This window comes from Phodopus roborovskii, unplaced genomic scaffold (assembly GCF_943737965.1).
Source record: "Phodopus roborovskii unplaced genomic scaffold, PHOROB, whole genome shotgun sequence".
Lineage (NCBI taxonomy): Eukaryota > Metazoa > Chordata > Mammalia > Rodentia > Cricetidae > Phodopus > Phodopus roborovskii.
The window spans coordinates 6,881,963-6,902,218 of NW_026126514.1; the positions used below are offsets into that span (position 1 = coordinate 6,881,963).

The window sequence follows — 20,256 nt, forward strand, 5'->3', positions numbered from 1 at the left end:
ATAACTGTAATAACTGTAGAGTGCTTAGCTCTAGAGTACAGTTTGAACTTGTAGATATTTATTTATTGGTGTCTGTCTTAAAGACAGGCTCTTGTTATGTATCTCAGGCTGGCTTCAAACTAATGGTGATGCTCCTGCCTCACTCAGCTTCCAAAGTGATGAGATTATAGTCATGAACCATTATTTGTTCATTCTTTAATTATTTTTGATAATCACTTGATATTGTCTTAGGGTTGGTATTGCTGTGAAGAGACACCATGACCAAGGCAATTCTTATGAAGGAAACTATTAAATGGGGGTGGCTTATACAGTTCAGAAGCTTAGTCCATTATCATCATGGCAGGGTATGGTGATAGACAGGCCGGCATGATACTTGAGAAGTAGCTGAGAGTCCTACATCTTGATCCACAGGCAGCAGGAAATGAACTGGGCTAGGTATAGCTTGAGCAGAAGAGACCTCAAAGCTCCCACCTCCAATGTGACTCACTTCTTCCAACAAGGCCACACCTCCCAATAATGCCACTCCCTTTGGGGGCCATTTTCTCTCAAACCACCACACACGTATAGAATTCGCTGTGATTATAGTGAACATTATCCTCTCTCATCTTCTCCAACACTTGCTATCACCAACTCTTTCCCTTCCATTTAAAATATCTAGTAACATGTGATTATATGTATACCTTATCTATCTTTCTGAATTTCTTTCTTAAATATAAATTAATTCATTTTATTTTAATAACATACATTAAATGCAGTCATAAATTTGATAAGATATATGTGTTCTTAATTTGTATAAATAATTTATACAATTAATTGTATGCAGTTCAGAGCTGTCTAGAGTCTTTGGAGAAATAAACACTTTTATAATGTTATATGAGTTGCTTTTCTTCAGAGTCTAAAACACAGAATTGTCATCATGAATGTCAAGCTTCATGGAAGGAAAACACTATGGTGTGTGAGTTGAAAGTACAGCATAGGCTAGTTTCATATTGTAGGAGTTTGAAGACTGTTGGCTTATGTACGTTTTCAGCAAAAGATAATGCAATTATCATTATTGTATGGTAACAAGAACAAATGACTACAGAGAAACTGGTTTATCCCTCACCTAAATCAAGCTAAGTGATTTTATAAGTGAGTATCAACACACAATTTGGAATATAGCCTGACATTTTCCTGTGAGCTGAAATGATTTAAAGTATGAAAACAAAACAAAAAATCTCCATGTTTTTGAGAAAGTGATGTGAGTGAGGTAGAAATGAAATGATAACACAGTTTGTAGAAATTTCTGCTAGGGATGAAGAGAAAGCATTCATATCTAAATGAGATATTCTTTATGGAGTTTGTCCTGCCCATCATGACTTGAGTTCAGGCTAAGCTTTTTTATTGATCTCCATAAGCCTCAGTTTTTGGATTTGAGAGGGAAAGAACACCACTCAGTACAGTACATAGTCAATGGGGTCAAATAGATAATGGATGTGAATTTGGTGGGACATGACAAACTCTTCATAGATGAAATGAAGAACATTGGTAGACTTCCCACCCAACAGATCTTAAATGATTATATAGTTACCTTACTGTCTGGAATAATGTTTTTGACGTTGTGGTAGAAGCCAAAATAAACCATGTTGAAAATTCCATGACGTCCCAGAGTTGCTGTAAATCCTTTGTTGAGGCCCTGGAGCCCCAAGCCTTCCTTCTTAATGATTTGTCTTGCATAAGCAAAAGTAGATGGTTGCTGTGTGAGAGAAACCAAGTAAGAGACATCACCTTTGGGACCATGGAACACAGCAAATGACTACCCTAACATCCTTTAATGCCAGAATTATGAGGTACTATTTCAACAAACATGAAAAATCATGTTTATATCTGTGGTTTTAAAAATTAGAACTCTCTTCCCCATCTTAAAAACCCCAAAACTTCATGCATAACAGCAGTCTTTATTAGGAATTGTTGGCAAAGAAAAGACATCGTTTGTGGAGTTAGTCAAACTAATGTCATGTAATCATTACCATCACTTTTAATATGTAAATAATTGTATCCAGTTCTGGATTACCCACTCTAAAGGAGGAATTATCCGTATAGATACCTTATTAATCCATAACTTCATGTCATCCAAAAGGAATTTTTATTTGGCTTCCAAGTCTAGAATTTTCACTTCATAAATTATGTTTCCCCCCCCCAAGCTAATGTTTTAACTCACACTAGTTTAGAGACTGACCATGGGTAAACAGCTATTGATAATACATCTTTTCATATAGGTGGGCAATCAGTGTGTGTATCACTTGCTGAGATGCCTTATCAGTCAATGGCACTGGGAGCAATAGGTTATCTTTAATTTAGTCTTTTCCTACCCTCTGATTATTATGGAGACTGAAATGCCTCGCCTGCTGGAATCCAGCCTTTGGAGTCCACTTTGGTTTTCTTTGAGGTTTACAATTCATTACAATACAGCGGCAACCATTCCCTTGAGTTTTTGAGCTTATGAATGATTGTTTCCTCTCTGGAGGCACTTCACACAGGACATTCCCTCATTTCCTCTCAGCTTTTAATTTTTCCCTCATGAGGCAAGCATTGACATGACATCTGCTCAGTATTCAGCTGGAGCAGGTTGCTCAATGGCCACAGCAGTATGCCACACTTTTGACTCCAAGCATTCTCTTATCATTTGCAATTAAAACCACATCAGCAGCTGAACAGAAGGGAAGAAAACCAACCAAGGCCCATCGTTCAGCTGGCAATTGATGCTATGTGACTATACATTTAATATAGTAAATAGTCTAGATTTTACTAATAAAAAAATTTAAAATTTCAACTAGTGACAGTTCTAAAATTAGCTTTACCCTTTTCACTCATAAGGATTAATTATGTCACCTTAAACAAGCCCTTCCTTGTAATGTGAAAATACCATGTAAGAATGTTTCTTGAATCAACAAAATGCATCTCACAAGGAAGCCCAGAGAGTTCTCTGGAGGTTAATTTGGGTTCTACAGTGAGGGGCATTTTTATGTGTGCTTTGGTGTGCTGACTAACACCCAAATCATTCTAGTTCTCAAAAGGGATGAGAAATTGTCTACCAGCTTGTGACTGAAGTGCTGAGCAAGTTATGGAAGCATCTTCTTCCCCTGTCTAAGGAAGGCAGCACAGAGGTGGGGAGGGGTAAGGGGATAGGAGAGACAGGGCAGAGATGAGGAGTCCCAGGCCAGACTGACCAATGAAGGTCTGCCCTCTCCATCTCCATCCTCCCTCATCTACATCCTGGTCAGTAGAGAGCAGTAGGGAACTTGTCATTTTTTATTCATTTTTATTTTTTATTTTGTGCATATAGATGTTTTGTCTTCATGTAGATCTCTGCACTGTGTGTGTGTGTGTGTGTGTGTGTGTGTGTGTGTGTGTGTGTGTGTGTTATCCAAGGAGGCCAGAAGACAGCCTACGATACCCTGGAACTGTGGGTGCTGGGAAATGAGCCTAGGTCCTCTGGAAGGGCAGCCAGTGCTTTTCAATACTGAGCCTTCTTTCTAATGGATATTCTGTTTTGTTTGTTTGCTTGTTTTGAGGCAGGGTCTCTCTACTATGTAGGTATGTCTTGGAAGTCACTACATAGACAATGCTTGCCTTGAACTTACAGGGATCCACCTGCCTCTGCCTCGTAAGCTCTGGGAGTAAAGGGGTGTGCCCCCACTTCCTGAAAATACAGACACCAATTGTCTCTAGTTTGCTGAGTCATCAGAATTGAAATGAGCGCACTTAAATATTAGTTTGGATAGTATTGTTTCCCCTCATCTTGAAAACATATCTCAATGAATTACTCAAATGGTGCTTGTTGACTGACCATTCCATGAGATTTACTTGTATGGGTCCTGGGTGGTACCATGAAATATAACATATAGATTTTGAATTTATACTTTTCTGAGTTTGAACTGTAACTGTTAATCATTAAGTACATCAGAGGGCAATAGAGTAATTAGAAACAGGAACCTGGGGTCAGACAGCTCCAGGTTTGAATCTCAGCATCATCATTTACCACCTCTGTTAAGTATTTCGCTCTCTCTGACTTATCTTCACTTCACCTGTTTGTAAAGAAGGGTAACAATAGCATCCATCTTGTAGGATTGTTGTTTTGATACCTAAGTGGGTGGTCTTAGTCCAGTGTAACCACTCACTGTGTGTTTGTCTTATAATAACAGCAATTACTCCTGACAGCAATAGCAGTTACGATAATAAAATAATGGATATAAATGTCTTGATAGTTGAAGTAGCGACAATGAACTGCTTTCCCAGAGAACCTGGGTTCCATTTCCAGTGCCCACAGTGCAGATATCCCTGCAGGCAAAACACCCACACTGATAAAATTAAGAAGGTGAAGCTGGCTGGAGGGGAAAGAAGGAGGGAAGGACATGCTTCTCCCAGCACCTTCTGCCTGTCCTGTCCTTTTTCCAGATTCCTGGATTCTGATGAAATCCTCCAGAAATGTAGGCAGGATGAGAGCCTACAGATCCACTTCCTCAGAGACACAAGCTAATCCAAGGCCTGGAGAAGCACCCCCTCCAGGCAGAGACCCCACTCCAATGCCTGCTTTCCTTTGCTCAGCAACAAATCCTACCTGGTGTTGTTATTCTTATTAGAGACTCTGCTTGTTAGGGCTGTGGGGAGTGAAGGTTGAGATGGAAAAGTGCACACGCTGAACTTCCACTGTAGGGCTGTGTGTGTGTGTGTGTGTGTGTGTGTGTGTGTGTGTGTGTGTGCGTGTTCTTAGGCACCAGATATCACAGAGCAGTTGGTAATAGAGCTCAAACAGAGATGTTTGAACCATCTACTCAGTTCTGCCATTCTAATATGCTAGATTGCTTCTGTCGCTGACCCTGTAAAGTGGGTGGCAGGTATCCTACATTATCAGTATTTTTAGTGGGAGGAGTGAGGGAATTAGATTAGTTAAGACATGTTCCCAAGGTAAAATGCATCTAAATGGTTTTTCTCACTCTCATCCTTGTAATAGGTGATATGATTTCCAGACTCATTAATTTAAATACCACAGGTAGCAAGCAGCAGATACATAACAGTATATAAATGCTTTTTTTTTTTTTAAAAAAAGTTGGGAGTTTTGGATAAGCAGCAATCAGAATTCCAGTACCTATAAACATTAGAAGTATGATAGACTACTATTTTGCTTCATTCAGGGATCTTGTGTCACACACATGTAAGCAAATATTCAATTAGAAAGGCAAAATATGACTTCCACTTGGATGCTTAAATAGTAAAATGTAGAATCATTTTGACTGGATCTCTGTAAACACAGGAGATTTTACTAAACTTATTTGATTACTGGGCTTCCCTTTCTAAACAAAATGGTGAGTAATTAGCATCATCAGCCAAATGATTCCAACACTGTCCACCCCAGCATCAGGTCAATTTCCTTGGAAAATTTAGATTCAGTCCAATTTTCATATTTAGTTACCTACAGTGGGCCAACTGCATTCTAACTCTCCTAGATGTACCTTCCCCTGTCAGCTTCATAATTGTATGATGGAAGAACAAGTGGATTGGGATGTCGGGCTGTAGGTAATGTCATGGGATGTAGGTAATATTGATAGGCAAGTCTCTCTTAAGCACTGGGATGACGGACATGAGCATCCAGCTCAGCTTTAACTTTGATTTCAGTGACTGTCAAATTCTAACAATGGAAATTCCACATTTTCCCACCCATATGTTGAATACCTATATCTCCTAGAGACCACACTTGGGGTCTAGCACAATGCTTTGCTCTTATTCTGGAAAGGGAGCAATAATATTTTGCTTTAGTTTGGAGTGATATGCTTATAAATTTTACACATATCATCAAAAGATTCCACAAATGCTATGGTTCTATTAAATAAAATTCTTATTAAAAAGTCCTTAAAAGGTTTAATAATAATAAAAAGAAACCCTATGCAATAAACTAAATCACACACACACACACACACACACACACACATACACACACACACACAAATACTGCATAGTCTCACTTTTCTTTTTTTAAAGAGAAGTTTGTATTGGAGTAGGTCTAGCCACTCAGGGGCCACATCCCCAGAAGAAAACAATTGCTCCCTCCCACTCAGCTATCAGTTGCCAATACAGCATCAACGTGCAATAGGACTTCATGATCCTTTTCTGCCCATGTAAGCAAAACCTAGAAACAAAAGCAAAAGCTTAAATATGCAGAGATAGATAATCAAACCATGATTACCAGGGCAGGGGAGAGGAATGAAAGAGGGGAGATGTAGGTCAGAGAGCAGCTGATATGTAGGATGAACAATCCTAGAGATCCAAGGTCCTATTAGGATCATCAGTAAAAAGGTTGTGCTTTGGGGAAGGTTTGTTAAATATGTAGATTTTTGTTGCTCTTGTTACACCAAAAGTAACTATGTAAGGTGATATGTTGACTTGATTCAGTACAGTAATCATTGTATTTTATTTAAGGTTTATTTTTATTTACATGCATGTGCCTCACCCAACCCTGGGGTGTGTGTATGTGCACATCTGTGTGGGTGCCCATAGAGGCCAGAAAAGGACATTGGGTATCACAGAGCTGGAATCATAATTGTAAGCTGCCCACTGTAGGTGCTAGGAACAGAACACTGTCCTCTGGAAGAACCATCTCTTCTTCCTTGTAACCATTCAATTATCTTTAAGGATCCCTAAACATTATCTTGAAAATCTCAAATATGTACCATGGAATTTATTTAAAAAACATTTAAAAGTTCAAGGATCACACACAAGAGAGAAAAGACTCTTTTGCTAACTCACTCTTTCAGGGACCACTGCGGCACTGATCCCTTAGTCTTCGACAACCTAGTACTACCAACAAATTACAAAGATCATTTATGGCAGCCTGAGCTATTTTTCCTGGAGTCGTCCCATCTAACCACCAACCAGAGTGTGCTCCAATCAGCTTGCCAGATCACAGATAGAGGTTTTAGGCATTGTTCCCTGGGTAAATAGCTATCAGAATGTGGCCAGTAGTACAAGCACATGGTGTATCTAGATTCCTCCATCTCTGTGGTCAAGGTAGAGCTCTAAGTACACTGTTAAAGGGAAACATGTAATGTGAGGTTTTATTATTATTATTGTTATTATTATTATCCCAGCTAGGCCCTGCTGCCCTTCTCAGCCCCAAAGAAGCACACAGATGCTATATTAGTTATAAAGCTGTTGACTGTTGGCTAAGGTTTCTTACTGGCTAGCTCCGTCTTAATTATGAACCTATTTCTATTAATCTATGTATTTCCACGTGGTCTTATCTTACCGGGGAATGCGGGACCTGCAACTCCTTTGCCTGTCACCTGATGACTGCTCAGCGTCTCTGCAGAGGAGAGACCAATTTCCTGTTTGTCCCTGCTTATATCCTGATTCTTCCCAGCTATATCACTTCCTGTCTGGGCAATCAGCCAATCAGTGTTTTATTCATTTACCAATAAGAGAAACATATACACAGAAGGGCCTTCCCCATTATAGCACACTTGTAATCCTCGACCTGCTTGAGATGGCAAGATGAATGGTGCTGCATCTTAACGCTGAGTGAATAGGGCTGTTGCTCTTTGTAGCATCATGTGGCTGGAAAGCAAACTGAATGTGGTTTGTCCAGTGGATTGATGATCTATAAGTGAAGCTTAGGAGGAATACTGCCTTCAAAAAGGATACTCAGCTGCCACATTTAGGTAGGAAAATATGCTGTCTCTTCAGGAGATAGACAATCACCTATACTTTCATTACTCAAATCAGGTCTTGAAGAATTTTCATAAATTTGAAAAAATAAAAAAGGAAAGATAAGCCTTTCTTTCCCCTAAGAATAAAGTGTAAGTGAAAGAAAGGATTTGGGCTTAAAGGTACACCTCAATTTTAGTTTAGCTATTTCATTAATTTACCACTATAATTTACTTTAGTAGGGCATGATTATGAACAAAAAGATTCCATTAATACAATGGAATTCTGTCTTGAGCTTTCTTTAGTTGCTTTTTCTTTTTACTTGGATTTATTCATTTATATTTTATTTTATGTGTATGAGTATTTTGCCTACATGTATGTATGTGTACTACATACATGCCTTGTGCCCATAGAGGTCAGAAGAGGACACTGGATATCATGGACCTGGAGATAAGGATGGTTGTGAGCTGCTGTGTGGGTCGTGGGAACTGAATTCAGGTCCTCTGCAAGAATAGCTCGTGTTCCTAGCCACTGGGTCATCCCTCCAGCCCTGAAATAGTCTCTTTAAGCACTCTGTGTATGGAGGACAATCTGATGTCAACAACCTCTCCCAGACACTGGGTCACAAATCTATGTCAACACAAGCTGCTGTCCCACAATCACTTATAAGGGATGGTGGGGGACACTATCCATCCCTGCATTGTTGGCAGAGCATGAAGGAAGATGACAGTGCTGTGGCCACAGACACCACTGCTGGAAGGAGGCTAGCAACAAGGAAGCAGCCTTTGCTTCATCAAAGCTTCGGAAATGCTCCCTTTGGATTTTCTTTTGCATTATCCAGGCTTCTTTATTCCAACAGAAGGACATGGATGGCTAAAGAGTGATGCTCATGTTGATGGCCAGTTCCTTAGACTTACTGGCATGAGGGGCCTTATTTTACCTGTTTACGGAATAGGAACAAACCTCAACCTTATAGAGATGCTGGGAGGATCTGAAAGATCAAACAAGTGTAGTGGATGAGTTTATATGATGACCTGTAGGGTAAGCTCAGAGAGAAGTGGTGGGAGGAGCCAGCAATTTCCCTTCTCTAGCTATTACTTGATTCATGAAAGCAATGTATAGTACTTCAGTAGTTTATAACTGTACACAACACATTTTCAATAGTAAATAAAAGGGAAAACCGTGCAAATTGTCTTGCAGTGTCTGGCATATAGATGTTCTATAAATAGGAGCTATTATCATTACTTCAAAGTCTTGGGTTTGAAAGCAAAAACCTAGGGTTCCTGGCATAGCCCAGTGGAAGACTAGAGTCTATTTTCTGTGAATGATAATAGAGAAACAACTTGGCTGCTCCTTTAGGCTTTGTTGAAAGACAACTACAGGAACAAATACACAGGCCCAATTCTCTGTTCTGCTTGTAAGCATCATAGACTGAAGAGAACAACTTAGGTGCTGAATAGCGCCAGCCAGTGCTTCGTGTGGTGATGCAAGAAGAATCTGAACTTGGTACACAATTGTGTATGCTGGAAATCTCCTTGTCACTGAATTCTCACACTGATAAACATACTCATTCTATATGTCACTCAGCTTCTCACCTTCTTTCTTGAAAGAGCTGTTCTCAAAACACACCTGTTTATGTTTACCCCAGTGTAATTATGTTTAATAAAGTATTTGTTGATTATCTACAGAGAAAGTATTCACTAGACTTTGTGATATGATATACGATCTAATAGGTCTTGGGTAGATTACTAAGCTTCTAGAATAGTGTGTGCAGAACTATATTTAGTGGTATTCTCTAAAGCCACAGCAAATACTGAACTAATTAGAAAAATTCTATCTTTAAAGATTCACCATCAATTATCCATTTGCTATCTGTTCATCAAGCCTTAAAATTATAATTACAGAGCAAGTATGTAGGAGACTATTCCTCTCTTGGATCAGACATTTTTAAAGACTAAATAGAAGACAAGCTTTTTCAATTTTCTAAAGGTTTGACTTAATATTTGGGGGTGAGAATATCATGCTCATGTGTAATGTAGACAAAAATGATAGAAGAGAAGAAAAACCTGTGTCCCAGCTACACATCAGAGGCAAATCCTATAGACCTCAAGGGAAGGAAAATAACCCTTTAGCCAAATAATAACTTTGAAGTAGATTTCAAAGCAGAGAGAAAAAAACTGGGAAACAATTCATACAGGATTTTGCTCCTGGGGAGAAAGTCATATTTTCCAAGCTAGCAGAGAGCATGCCAAACATCACTGGGTTTAGCCCAAGTGATAGGGGGCTTAGGGGGCTTCTAATTCTTAGAACCACACAGACAGAAACAAAACAAAACAAAACAACCAGTGCATCCAGGTAGAGGGCAGAAAGGGTCATCAGGAACAAGCCACAATGTCATACTTCTGGCAATTCTGGATGAGCAAACCACCTCCAACACAGAAATCTGTGGGCAAGCTTAGTCCTAAGGCAAAGAGATTACAGAAAAGGAGAACTCTTCACTCGGGTTTAGTTTAAAGGACAGGGGGAAATTTGGGTCTACCTCGAGTTTATCTGAATATGTTTTTACACCCACTGAACCAAATCGGAGCATGACAGAGTGCTGCTTACTTTATTCCCCACAGAAGGTGGAGCATATTTAAATTAGAGGCCGGTTTTCTTTACCTGCTGCAAATTTTAAGATGCTGGCCAAGGTTCTGGTGTTGGAATTGGCAGAAGTGTGGCAGGGATTATAGTCTTTAAGTGATATGGTGGTAATTAAGGACCCAAAGGAAGACAAGCATACCTACGGAAACATTTTATACACAAGGTCTAAGGATGTGAAGCCTGTATTAGGAACCAAAGTAACCACGATTTCCTTTACATTTCTGAAATAGTTCATGGTTAAACAGGGTGGGAAGACATATTTTGTGGGCAACATATTTCTGACTGGCTAAAGAATCTTCTAGACCACAGAGAACACTACTGGGGCAGTTGGAGTCAGGTCAGTGCCTGCCATGCCTGAAAGGCTCTGATGTACTAGGAGGCCCAGCCTGGTGGCTCCTCTCACAGACCTGCCAGCATCATTGAAAAGGGAGGTATTGCTTTCACACTCAGCCAGTGTGGTGATCCAGAGGGGTGACCTTTGCTCTGGATCCCGTGCTTTAGAGGCGCTGGTTCCTGCCCTTTGTTGGTTATCCACCTAATATCTCACATCTCCTCCTAGACCATGTTCTGTGCAGCAGGGACCATGGCGGCCCTTATGCCGTATCTTAATCACTCTTTCCCTGCTTACAAGAAGCTAAGTGTAGTAGAAAGTGTAGTTTAGATTGCTGTTTTCTTAGGCTCCCTTCCACCACAGCCGAGTCCCTCACAGCTGTGGGAAGTTCTTGGAAATTTTCTTATTTAAAAGATCCCGTTGATTCACCACCTCAGGCGGAGGAAATAAGAAAAATTTAAAATAACCTGTGTTGGATTCCATGGCAGTTCATATCCCAGACATGAGGGCACTGAGGAGTGTAGACAGGATGCCTGAGAAATTCACACAGTTGGCAGGACAAGAACTATCTGGCTGCAGAGTGAACTTCCATGGGGAAACCCACCCTGCTTTCCCTGGAGGTGTTGAGCCAGCTGCACGTCCTGTGTGTAGTCGGTGCCTGCATTGCTCTATCACAACTGCAGCTGGGAGTGTCTGAAAACGAATTCAGCCTTCTTTGGACCCACTGTCTGAAGTGAAGAGATGCGTGAAGAATCCATGTTTACGCCATACAACTCTTGCAGGAGAAGAATATCCTGATTGTGGCAGACTCCCTATTGAAGTGACCTCAATTTCTGCTGCAGTTCACAGCTAACAGGTTGCTAGGTATGATAGTGTTCCTGCTCTGTGGTTTAAACCCTGCAATCAGTTTGGTAGCGGGCTGCTCTTGCAGGTCCTCCTTTTATCCCATCTCTCACGTCCCAAGTTCTGTTAACAGCTCTATTACTGTCTGTTTCTGTGTGTTCAGACTTTTTCAGAGTTCACATATGATTGGGGTCATGTGACACTTCTCTTCCTGCGCCTGACATATTTCACTTAATGCGACGTCCTCCAGGTTCATCCATGTTACCACAGAGGATGGGATTTCATTCTCCTTGAGGTTGAATAGTATTCCAGTTTGCATGCATGTGTGTTGTATTTATTTCTTCACCATTCATTGGTCAATGGACACTTAGATTGATTACATATCATGATTACATATCATGAAAAAATGCTGCAATTGATATGGGAGTGAGGATATTTCTTTGATATACTGATTTCATATCCTTCCTTTTTTGAGACAGAGCCTCACTGAACAGCCCTAGCTATCCTAGAACTTGTTATATAGACCAGGGTGGCCTTGAACTAACAGAAACTCAGTCTTCATATTGAGTTTTGGGATTAAAGGTAAGCACTGCCACACCAAGCTTCATTTTCTTTGGAATTATTTAATTAATGAATTAATTATTTTTTCTTTCTTATTTATTTATTTTGGTTTTTTGAGACAGGGTTTCTCTGTAGCTTTGGAGCCTGTCCTGGAGCTCACTTTGTAGACCAGGCTTTTCTTGAACTTACAGAAATCCTCCTGTCCCTCACTCCTGAGTGGTGGGATAAAAGGTGTGTGCCACCACCACCTAGCCTCTAATTCACCCCCCCCATTTTGTTCATATATCTTTCCTTGTACATGTTCATCGTAAAGAGTCATTCAAGGCCTCTGGTTTCTGCTGGGCCCTTATTGGGCTCCTCTTGGATATCCTGTTGTTACCCAGGTGTCCTGGAGACCTGCTGCTTACTCCTGCCAATCATAGATGGGGTGGATGTTGGGGTGGGCTAACTCTTAACTCTGGTTCTGGGCCTGAGTAGCTGCAGGGTTGGTCAGCCTGTCCTCACCGCCAGGGTGAGCTCTCCAACATTGCCCTGACTAGTTCACCCCTTGCAGCAAGGAGCAAGGGGTGGGGCCAGTTCTGCCCTCACACACTCAGGGTCAGCTCTTCTATACCTGGACCATCACAGCCAGCTCTACTTTATACATGAGGTGCAAGGGCCACTCTCCTGAGTGCTGCAGCTGGTGAGGGTCAGGGACAACTCTGCCACTCTTATGACCTCAGGGTCAAGCCTCCCACCTGCCACAGGGAGTGGGGGGATGGGGAGGGGAGGGAAGTAGGTAATGGTGTATCTCTTCCCTGTCTACACAGCTATATGACAGATGAGGGGCAGAGCCAGATCTCCTGTGTTTGCTTTCTCCATGCTGGTTCACCAGGGTCAATAGGGTCAGCTCTGCTGCTCAGGGCCTGCTGTCAATGTTTTAAAGAGGCTTCCACGCTACAGCTATAAGGAATAAATTTGAGTGTTCTGTTTAATAGTAGAAGGACTATGGTAGACAATATTGTATTTAATATTTCAAAAATTTTAAAGAGGATTCTGAATGTTCATATATATATGTATTACATGAATATAGGTCACAGATTATTACATGATGTATATATAAAACCTATGCATATACATAGGGAAATATTGTAGCCTTAAATCTGTAAAATTATATGTCAGCTATAAGCAAAGTAAAGGTAAAATGAAGTAACAAGAATAATTCAGTCTGAATGGATGGTATTTGAGAAGGACCTAAAGTAGACAGGGAGACTGGCCATCATTAAGTAAGCTATTTTTGTTTTGGTGACTGGAGGTGCTGTTCAATGAGTGTATCAATGACTGTAATATTTCAAGATAAATTTGTCTTTCCTTAAACAAAAGGGTTTTGTATGAGCAACTCATACCCACAAATTGTTATCACTGGTTTAGTGCCTACTATTTTCCAGGCTTGTGTGAAGACCACTGTGTACATAACCACTTTTCAGTTCTTACAAAAAGCACATTATAATATCTACAACATTTATAAAACTATCACTATACACACATCACTTTAGTAGCTTCCTATATCACACACACTTAATAATACACATGTATAACTGAACCTCACGGCACCATCTGACATAGGTGATACAGGGCACCAGGTACTTAATGGCCAGGAAGTCTCCTCTGCATAGAAATGCATGGAGGGATACTCCCTTAACCTAGAGGCCGGAGGGAGGGCCCAGTCCCTACTCCAAATGACTTGACTGATTTAGATGACCCCTCTTGGAAGGCACCACCCTTCTTGTGGAGTCAGGGCAGTGGGATTGGAAGGTGGTGGTGGTGGGGCATGGGAGGGAGGAAGAGGGGGAAGGAGGGAGAGGGAACTGGGATCAATATGTAAAATAAGAAAAATAAATAAATAAATAAATAAATAAAACATAAAAAAAAAAGAAATGTCTTGCTACAAGAAAGATGGACTGAGCATCACAACTTTGCCAAAGAGGGAACTGCAAGACTATGTTCAAGGCTACTCAGTGCAAAGCACTGTGGGAGCTGTAATCTGTGTCTCCAAAACCACTGGACAGCTTTGCTTTTTCTGTATCTGTTTTCCAGTTCTACACAGCTCTGATTGTATACATTTTGAAACAATTTGCTTTTAAAGCTTAAAATTTGTTAACAATTAGATCAGAAATAAATCCATATCCTTACTATAAATTAAACCATAGAACCTGAAGTATGCAAGGTTGAGCCCCAAGATGGGCCGGCAAGTCATTCCTACCCAACCAGCAGGCAGAGTACCTGCAAAAGTGAGCCTTGTTTTTTTTTTTTTTTTTTTTTTTTTATAAGCATTCTTTTGGAATTATAGACTTTTATTATACACTTTTCTGTATTTTCTAAATTTCCTACAACAAGCAGGTACCACTTTTAAAAGCAAGTGTTGTGGTGATATTTTGTGTATGATCTAACAAATAAAGCTTGCCCGAAGATCAGATTGCCAAGCTAGCCACATTAGTTAGCCATAGAGGTCAGGCAGTGGTGGTATACACCTTCAATTCCAGCACTTGGGAGACAGAGGCAGACAGATCTCTGTTAATTCAAGGTCACCTTGAGCTATGTGAAATTGATCCAGTCTAAAAGAGAATCAGAGCTGGCACTAAGGTGATCTCAGCACTTGGGACCCCAGGACTTTAATCCCAGCACTAGAGAGGAAGATAAGGCAGAAGGAGACAGGAACTCAGTGCAGTTTGAGGTTTGGTGGAGACAGATGCAGTCTGGAGATGCAATCTGAGGACAGGATTGACTTTTCAATCTGAGGTAGAGGTAAGAGCTAGTGTTTGGCTGCTTTGCTTTTCTCAGATTAAGCTTTAACCCCAATATTTGTCTCTGTTTTTTTTTTAATTTTAAGACAAACTAGTATACATGTTACATACAGAGAATATGTAAAAAGTTTCATACCAAAACTTTCAATTATATATAAAAAGCCATTCACTGAAATGTTTAGCTTCATCTGCCCCAATCCAGATTCCTCCTTGGAGCCAACCAGTTAGTTTACAGTGGTTTATTTTGACCTTTGTTGTCTTATGTGGAAGCAACTATCCACATACAACCATTGAACACTTTAAACACCCTACTTGAGATATGGTGCAAACAAAAAAAATACTCAAGTTTTAAAATCTTAGTAAGGAGTTATTAAAAAGAATAGTAGCTCTGAGGGATTAGGAAAGAGGGATGGATGAATACACGGAGGATAGGGGAATCTTCGGTAGTCAAACCATTCTTTACTGTGGGGATTTAAATGAGAATGCCCCCCATAGACTCATATGCTTAGTTGAAAGGGCATGGGACTATTTGGGAGGGATTAGGAGGTGTGACCTTGTGGAGTAGGTGTGTCACTGAGAGTGGGCTTTGAGGTTTCAAAAGCTGACACCAGGTCCAGAGTCTCTCTTTGCCTGCTTTCTGGAGTCTAGGATATAAAGGTCTCAGCTACGTCTCCAGCACCCTCTGTGGTGGTTTGAATGCTTGGCCCATAGGTAGTAGCACTATTAGAAAGCGTGGCCTTGTTGAAGCAGGTATGGCCTTGTTGGAGGGAGTGTGTCACTGTGGGGGCAGACTTTGAGGTCTCACACACTCAAGCTATGCCAATTGAGGAACAGAGTCTCTTTCTGCTGCCTGTGGATCAAGATATAGAACTCTCAGCTCCTTCTCCAATACCATGACTGCCTGCATGCCACCATGTCCTGTCATGATGATAAGAACTAAACCTCTGAAACTGTAAGCTTGCCTAATTAAATGTTCTCCTTTGCAGGAGTTGCTGTCTCCACGGTGTCTTCTCATAGCGACAGAAACCAGAAGATAACCTCTGAAACTGTAAGCAAGTCCCCAGTTAATTGTTTTCTTCTACAAGTTCATTTAGTCATGGTGTCCCTTTAAAGCAATAGGACAGTAACAAAGACATATCTCATTGCACTTTTATTTTGGATCTCTGTGTGTCATGATATGTCTGTTTATGTGTGTATACGAATGCACAGTCATGTGTGCGGACATGTATGTGCTACAGTATATGTACAGTAGTCAGAGGACAACCTCAGGTGTCACACTTCATTTTCCACCTAATTTGACAGGGTTTCTTTTACCACTGATTCCCATGCCAGTCTACCCATGGCCTCTGCATCTTATCTCTTCATACAAGTGCTGGGATTACAAATGTGTGACACCATGTCTGGCCTTATGTGGGTTTTGGGCATCTGGATTCAGGCCCTCACACTTGTGCAGTAAGCTCTTTACCCAGTTTTTATGGTAAATATGTTACAAATTCATCTAAACACATAGAATATAAAACACCAAGGGTGAACTCTATTGTAGGCTACAGACTTTGGGTGGTGATGTGTCAATATATGTTTATCAGCTGTAATAAATGGGTTGTGGGGACTGTTGAAAATAATGAAGGTATTCATATAGAAAGGTGTTTTTTTTCTTCCTATTAATCTAAAATTCTAAAGTTGATCTAAAAAGATAACTTCCTAAAAATACTTTGGTTATATTGAGATAAGTAAAATATGTTATTAAATGAAATTCACCTGGTTCTCTTCATCTAGGAAAGTGGCTGGAATTATGTTTCTATTGAGCCAGCAATGACTTCTCCAGAGTCCGGATTATCTTTTGCGCTTTTGCATACTTATGTACAGAAGGATATACGTTTTTGGTATTTTAGAAAAAGAATCTGTCATTTGTATACTCAGCTAAAATTTATTAGTTACAGAAAATTAGATTTCATTATTTTTTTAAAGCAAAATTGGTTTTTGTTTTCCTTGCCCCCTTGCCCCAGCCCCCTCCTTCCTTTGTGCTCGCCCAGCCTCAGTAGCCTTCTCTGCACTTTCATCTCACACAAAACTTTTTTTCCTCCCAATTAAGTTTTCCTTCCTCTCTTGTGGTCTCCTGTCTAGTTCAAGTCTATACTAGTGCTTGCAGGCATTACATTTTAGGATTTCTGTATGAGAAACAAAACAAAACATGAGCTTTTTGCCTTTCTGAGATTGGGCCACCTCACGTAATATGATAGGATCTATATCCAGTCATTTTGCTGACAGTCTCATCATTCTGATTCCAAGGAAACTTCCTCTATCATTCAGATGAAAAAGTGACTGAAATATATAACCAGTTTATACAGATTGCACTTGTGCAAAAGGACCTGGAGTGTGTTCACAGGCAGCAAGCTATTGTGTTGAATGGGCATGGTGTTTATCACGTCCTAGCAAAACACTGGCATATAGAGCATGGGTTCCTACTTGGGTTCTGTAGATTCTGCTGGGGAGCAGGAGAAACAAAAGGAACATCAGGAATAAACACAGTGCCGTGAACACTCCTTGTTTTTTACTCAAGTGAGTGTTCCTTGGTGTTCTGCCCCATTCTTGTTCCTGTAGTCTCGCGTTGCCTGGACAAAGACATGCAGGCAGCTAATGACCTGTTTGTTCTTTGGCTACCCACTTCCTCTAAGACAGGCTTCCTCATGGAAGTCACTGAGTCAGTCACTGAGTACTGATCTCCAAAATTTTCTTCTTGCTGATAGTTTTCCCACTCTAATAAATAATTTTAAACAGATCTGTTTTAAGTGTTGCATGTTGGTGTGGGCATTTAAAAAAGCTCCTCTCTTCTATCCTCACCTTCATTTTCTCTTAAGCTAGTAAGACTGGGTAACAGCATAAACAAAAATCTAGGGACATACAGAGATTTTTTTCAGCCCTTTCTGATGCTCAAAACCCTTTTGCAGCAGCAAATCTCTTTGAATCAGGTTGACTTCACCTGAGTAGATACCATCTGTTGCAGGGGCCCTACACTTCTCCAATCTCCCCCTCTCCATGTCTTAGCAGTGACAGGTGAGTAGGGCCCCCTTTCTCCCTACCCAAGAATCTGTCAAGCAACTCTCAGCCTATATCAGCAGGCAGGAAGTGAGCTGGGGATGAGGGGGTCTCCACCCATAACCAGCTGCTGAAGTAGTAGGCAGGGGTACCCAGGTCAGCAGATACCACAAGCCAATTTACACCACATGCTACCCACTTATGGACTTAAAAAGCTAGGAAGCAATCTGGAATGTTTATCCCATTTTCCCCATGCCTTGTGTTTGGAATCCAAAAGAATACAGCATGAACAGTTGGATTTGGCAGTGTAAAGGGAATTACTAGGCAGCTAGAAAGAAGTGAAGGCAGCACACACCAAGAGAAGCTGTCTATGTCGAACATTGTGTGTCAGTGATTGGATGCCAAGACCCATCATTTTCCAAGTGGTGACTTCTACACAGGCTTCTTAACTTGCTCATTCAGATATAACCCAAAGACAACTTTGACAGATTATCAGAAACTTTTGGGGAGGGTGATGGGTGGAGTGTGGAAAGGAATGAGATAATTTTTAAAAAGGACTTCATCTTTCTAAATGTACAATAATACCATCACCTCAGTTGTTTAGCTACAGTTTCTTCTCATGCAGTGCAGAAGAGATTTTTTTGGGGGGGGGGGGAGGGTGAGGAGAAACCCCAGCAAGTCACTATAAATTTCATTAGCACTCTAAAATAAAAATGGTACTCTTTATCTATCCCATCTTAATGCATTTTTAACACTTTGTGGGAGATAGATGATTTTTTCTTATTCTACTTTTTAAAGAATGTTTTGTTGTGGCGTTTTCAGTGCTTAAAGTCTGGGTTCATAATTTTATGTATGGTACACACACATACATATATACACACATACGTATATACACACATAAACACACACACACACACACACACACACACACACACACAATTTTTTATATCCCCTTAATAGTAGGAAAACACTAAATGGTTACCTCTGTGAACGTGTTCCGATTGACTTGCAAACCAACTTTTACCACCTCAAAAGGGTTGACCACAATTGCTTCTGTTAGTCCAGATCCAAGTCCAGCAATGGCGAATGTCTAGAAAAATAAGTCGACCAATGCTTTAAAACAACTGATCATGCATGTTAGATTAAACATTCTATTCATTATGAAATGCAACTGAAATTAAGACAAGAATGAAGGAACCCCCTAAGTGCATCAAATAACATTACCAAGCAGCTTGAATTCTTGATTAGATGCTGACAATTCATGGAGAAGAAACTGCAGAAGCCACAAACCACATCCTAATGCTTTTAAAACAAAGCATTAAAGCCCCATCAACAATGACGTTTTCCTTTAACAAAAGGGGAGGCTGTTCGACTGGTTAAAGGTGGATCCTAAAACAGCATTGTGCATATAATGGAAGAGTTTAAATTGGAAAGGAAGAGCTGCATTTTAAAATGCTACTTAAATGCATTTATTGACTAGAACCACAAATGAAATGTTTATATAAAGTCACCTTCTAGGTACATAGCTGGAAGCATTCATTTGTATGGCTATGTTCTTAGAAGCACTGCTTTAGATTATTAACTAAATTATTTTGACTCATTCTCTATCTTATTTTGTTTTTATTTCCAATGCTGAGGATGGCAGCCAGGGCCTTTTATGAAGTAGGCAGAGCTCTATCATGGAGTTAATCCAGCTGCCTTTTGTTCTTAAAGGAGTGATTACTCTGTTTTTGCACCTAAGATCTGAGTAATAAACACCATGATCAGGAATGGCTGGTCGTTCTGACAGGCTCCTCTAAAATCTGGAACACTTATCACAGGATGATTGCATGTCAGCTTCTCTTTGTCTGTGGGTTGAGTGTCAGCAATAGAAACCTAACTCCAGCACTTGGGAAGCAGAGGAGTGCAGATCTCTCTGAGTTTGAGGCCAGATGGGTTCTACATAGAGAAAGTCTATCTCAAAAAAAAAAAAAAAAAATTAGCAACAGGAAGTAATTTTCTTCTATAGAGAAGTAAAGTTGTTCTAGAAAATGTACATTAGAAATGAGCATAATGATAAAATCACACACACATGCACACATGCACAGTGGAAAAACAAACCTTCACCCTCCAAAATCCCTTGCTGCTTAACTTATTCCAGGGAAGACAAAACTCTTCTCCTACTTCATTCATTCCTTTCTGTTTCTGAGACAAGGCCTTTATAGCCCAAAGTTGTCTTTGAACCCTCATAGTTACCCACCTGCCTTAGCCTTCCAAGTACTTGGATTATAAGAAAGTACCATGCCTGGCTTCAGATGGTCCTTATTTAGTGTTTCTAATAATTTCAAATAAGAGACAAGAGAGATGGGAGTAAGAGATGCTCTGTATCATTAAGGTAGA

The 20,256-nt window shown here is 40.3% G+C and overlaps 1 protein-coding gene across 1 annotated transcript in view; it reads right to left on the minus strand.

Moving 5' to 3' along the window:
• The window catches only part of Slc25a21 (solute carrier family 25 member 21), a 466,934-nt gene that overhangs the window by 23,622 nt on the left and 423,056 nt on the right, over positions 1–20,256 (minus strand). The window contains exons 6-7 of the mRNA XM_051195877.1: positions 18,860–18,967; positions 1,571–1,735 (exon numbers count right to left, since the gene is read on the minus strand). Coding sequence (XP_051051834.1) covers positions 1,571–1,735; positions 18,860–18,967 — 273 coding nt within the window. The remainder of the gene's footprint in view (positions 1–1,570; positions 1,736–18,859; positions 18,968–20,256) is intronic.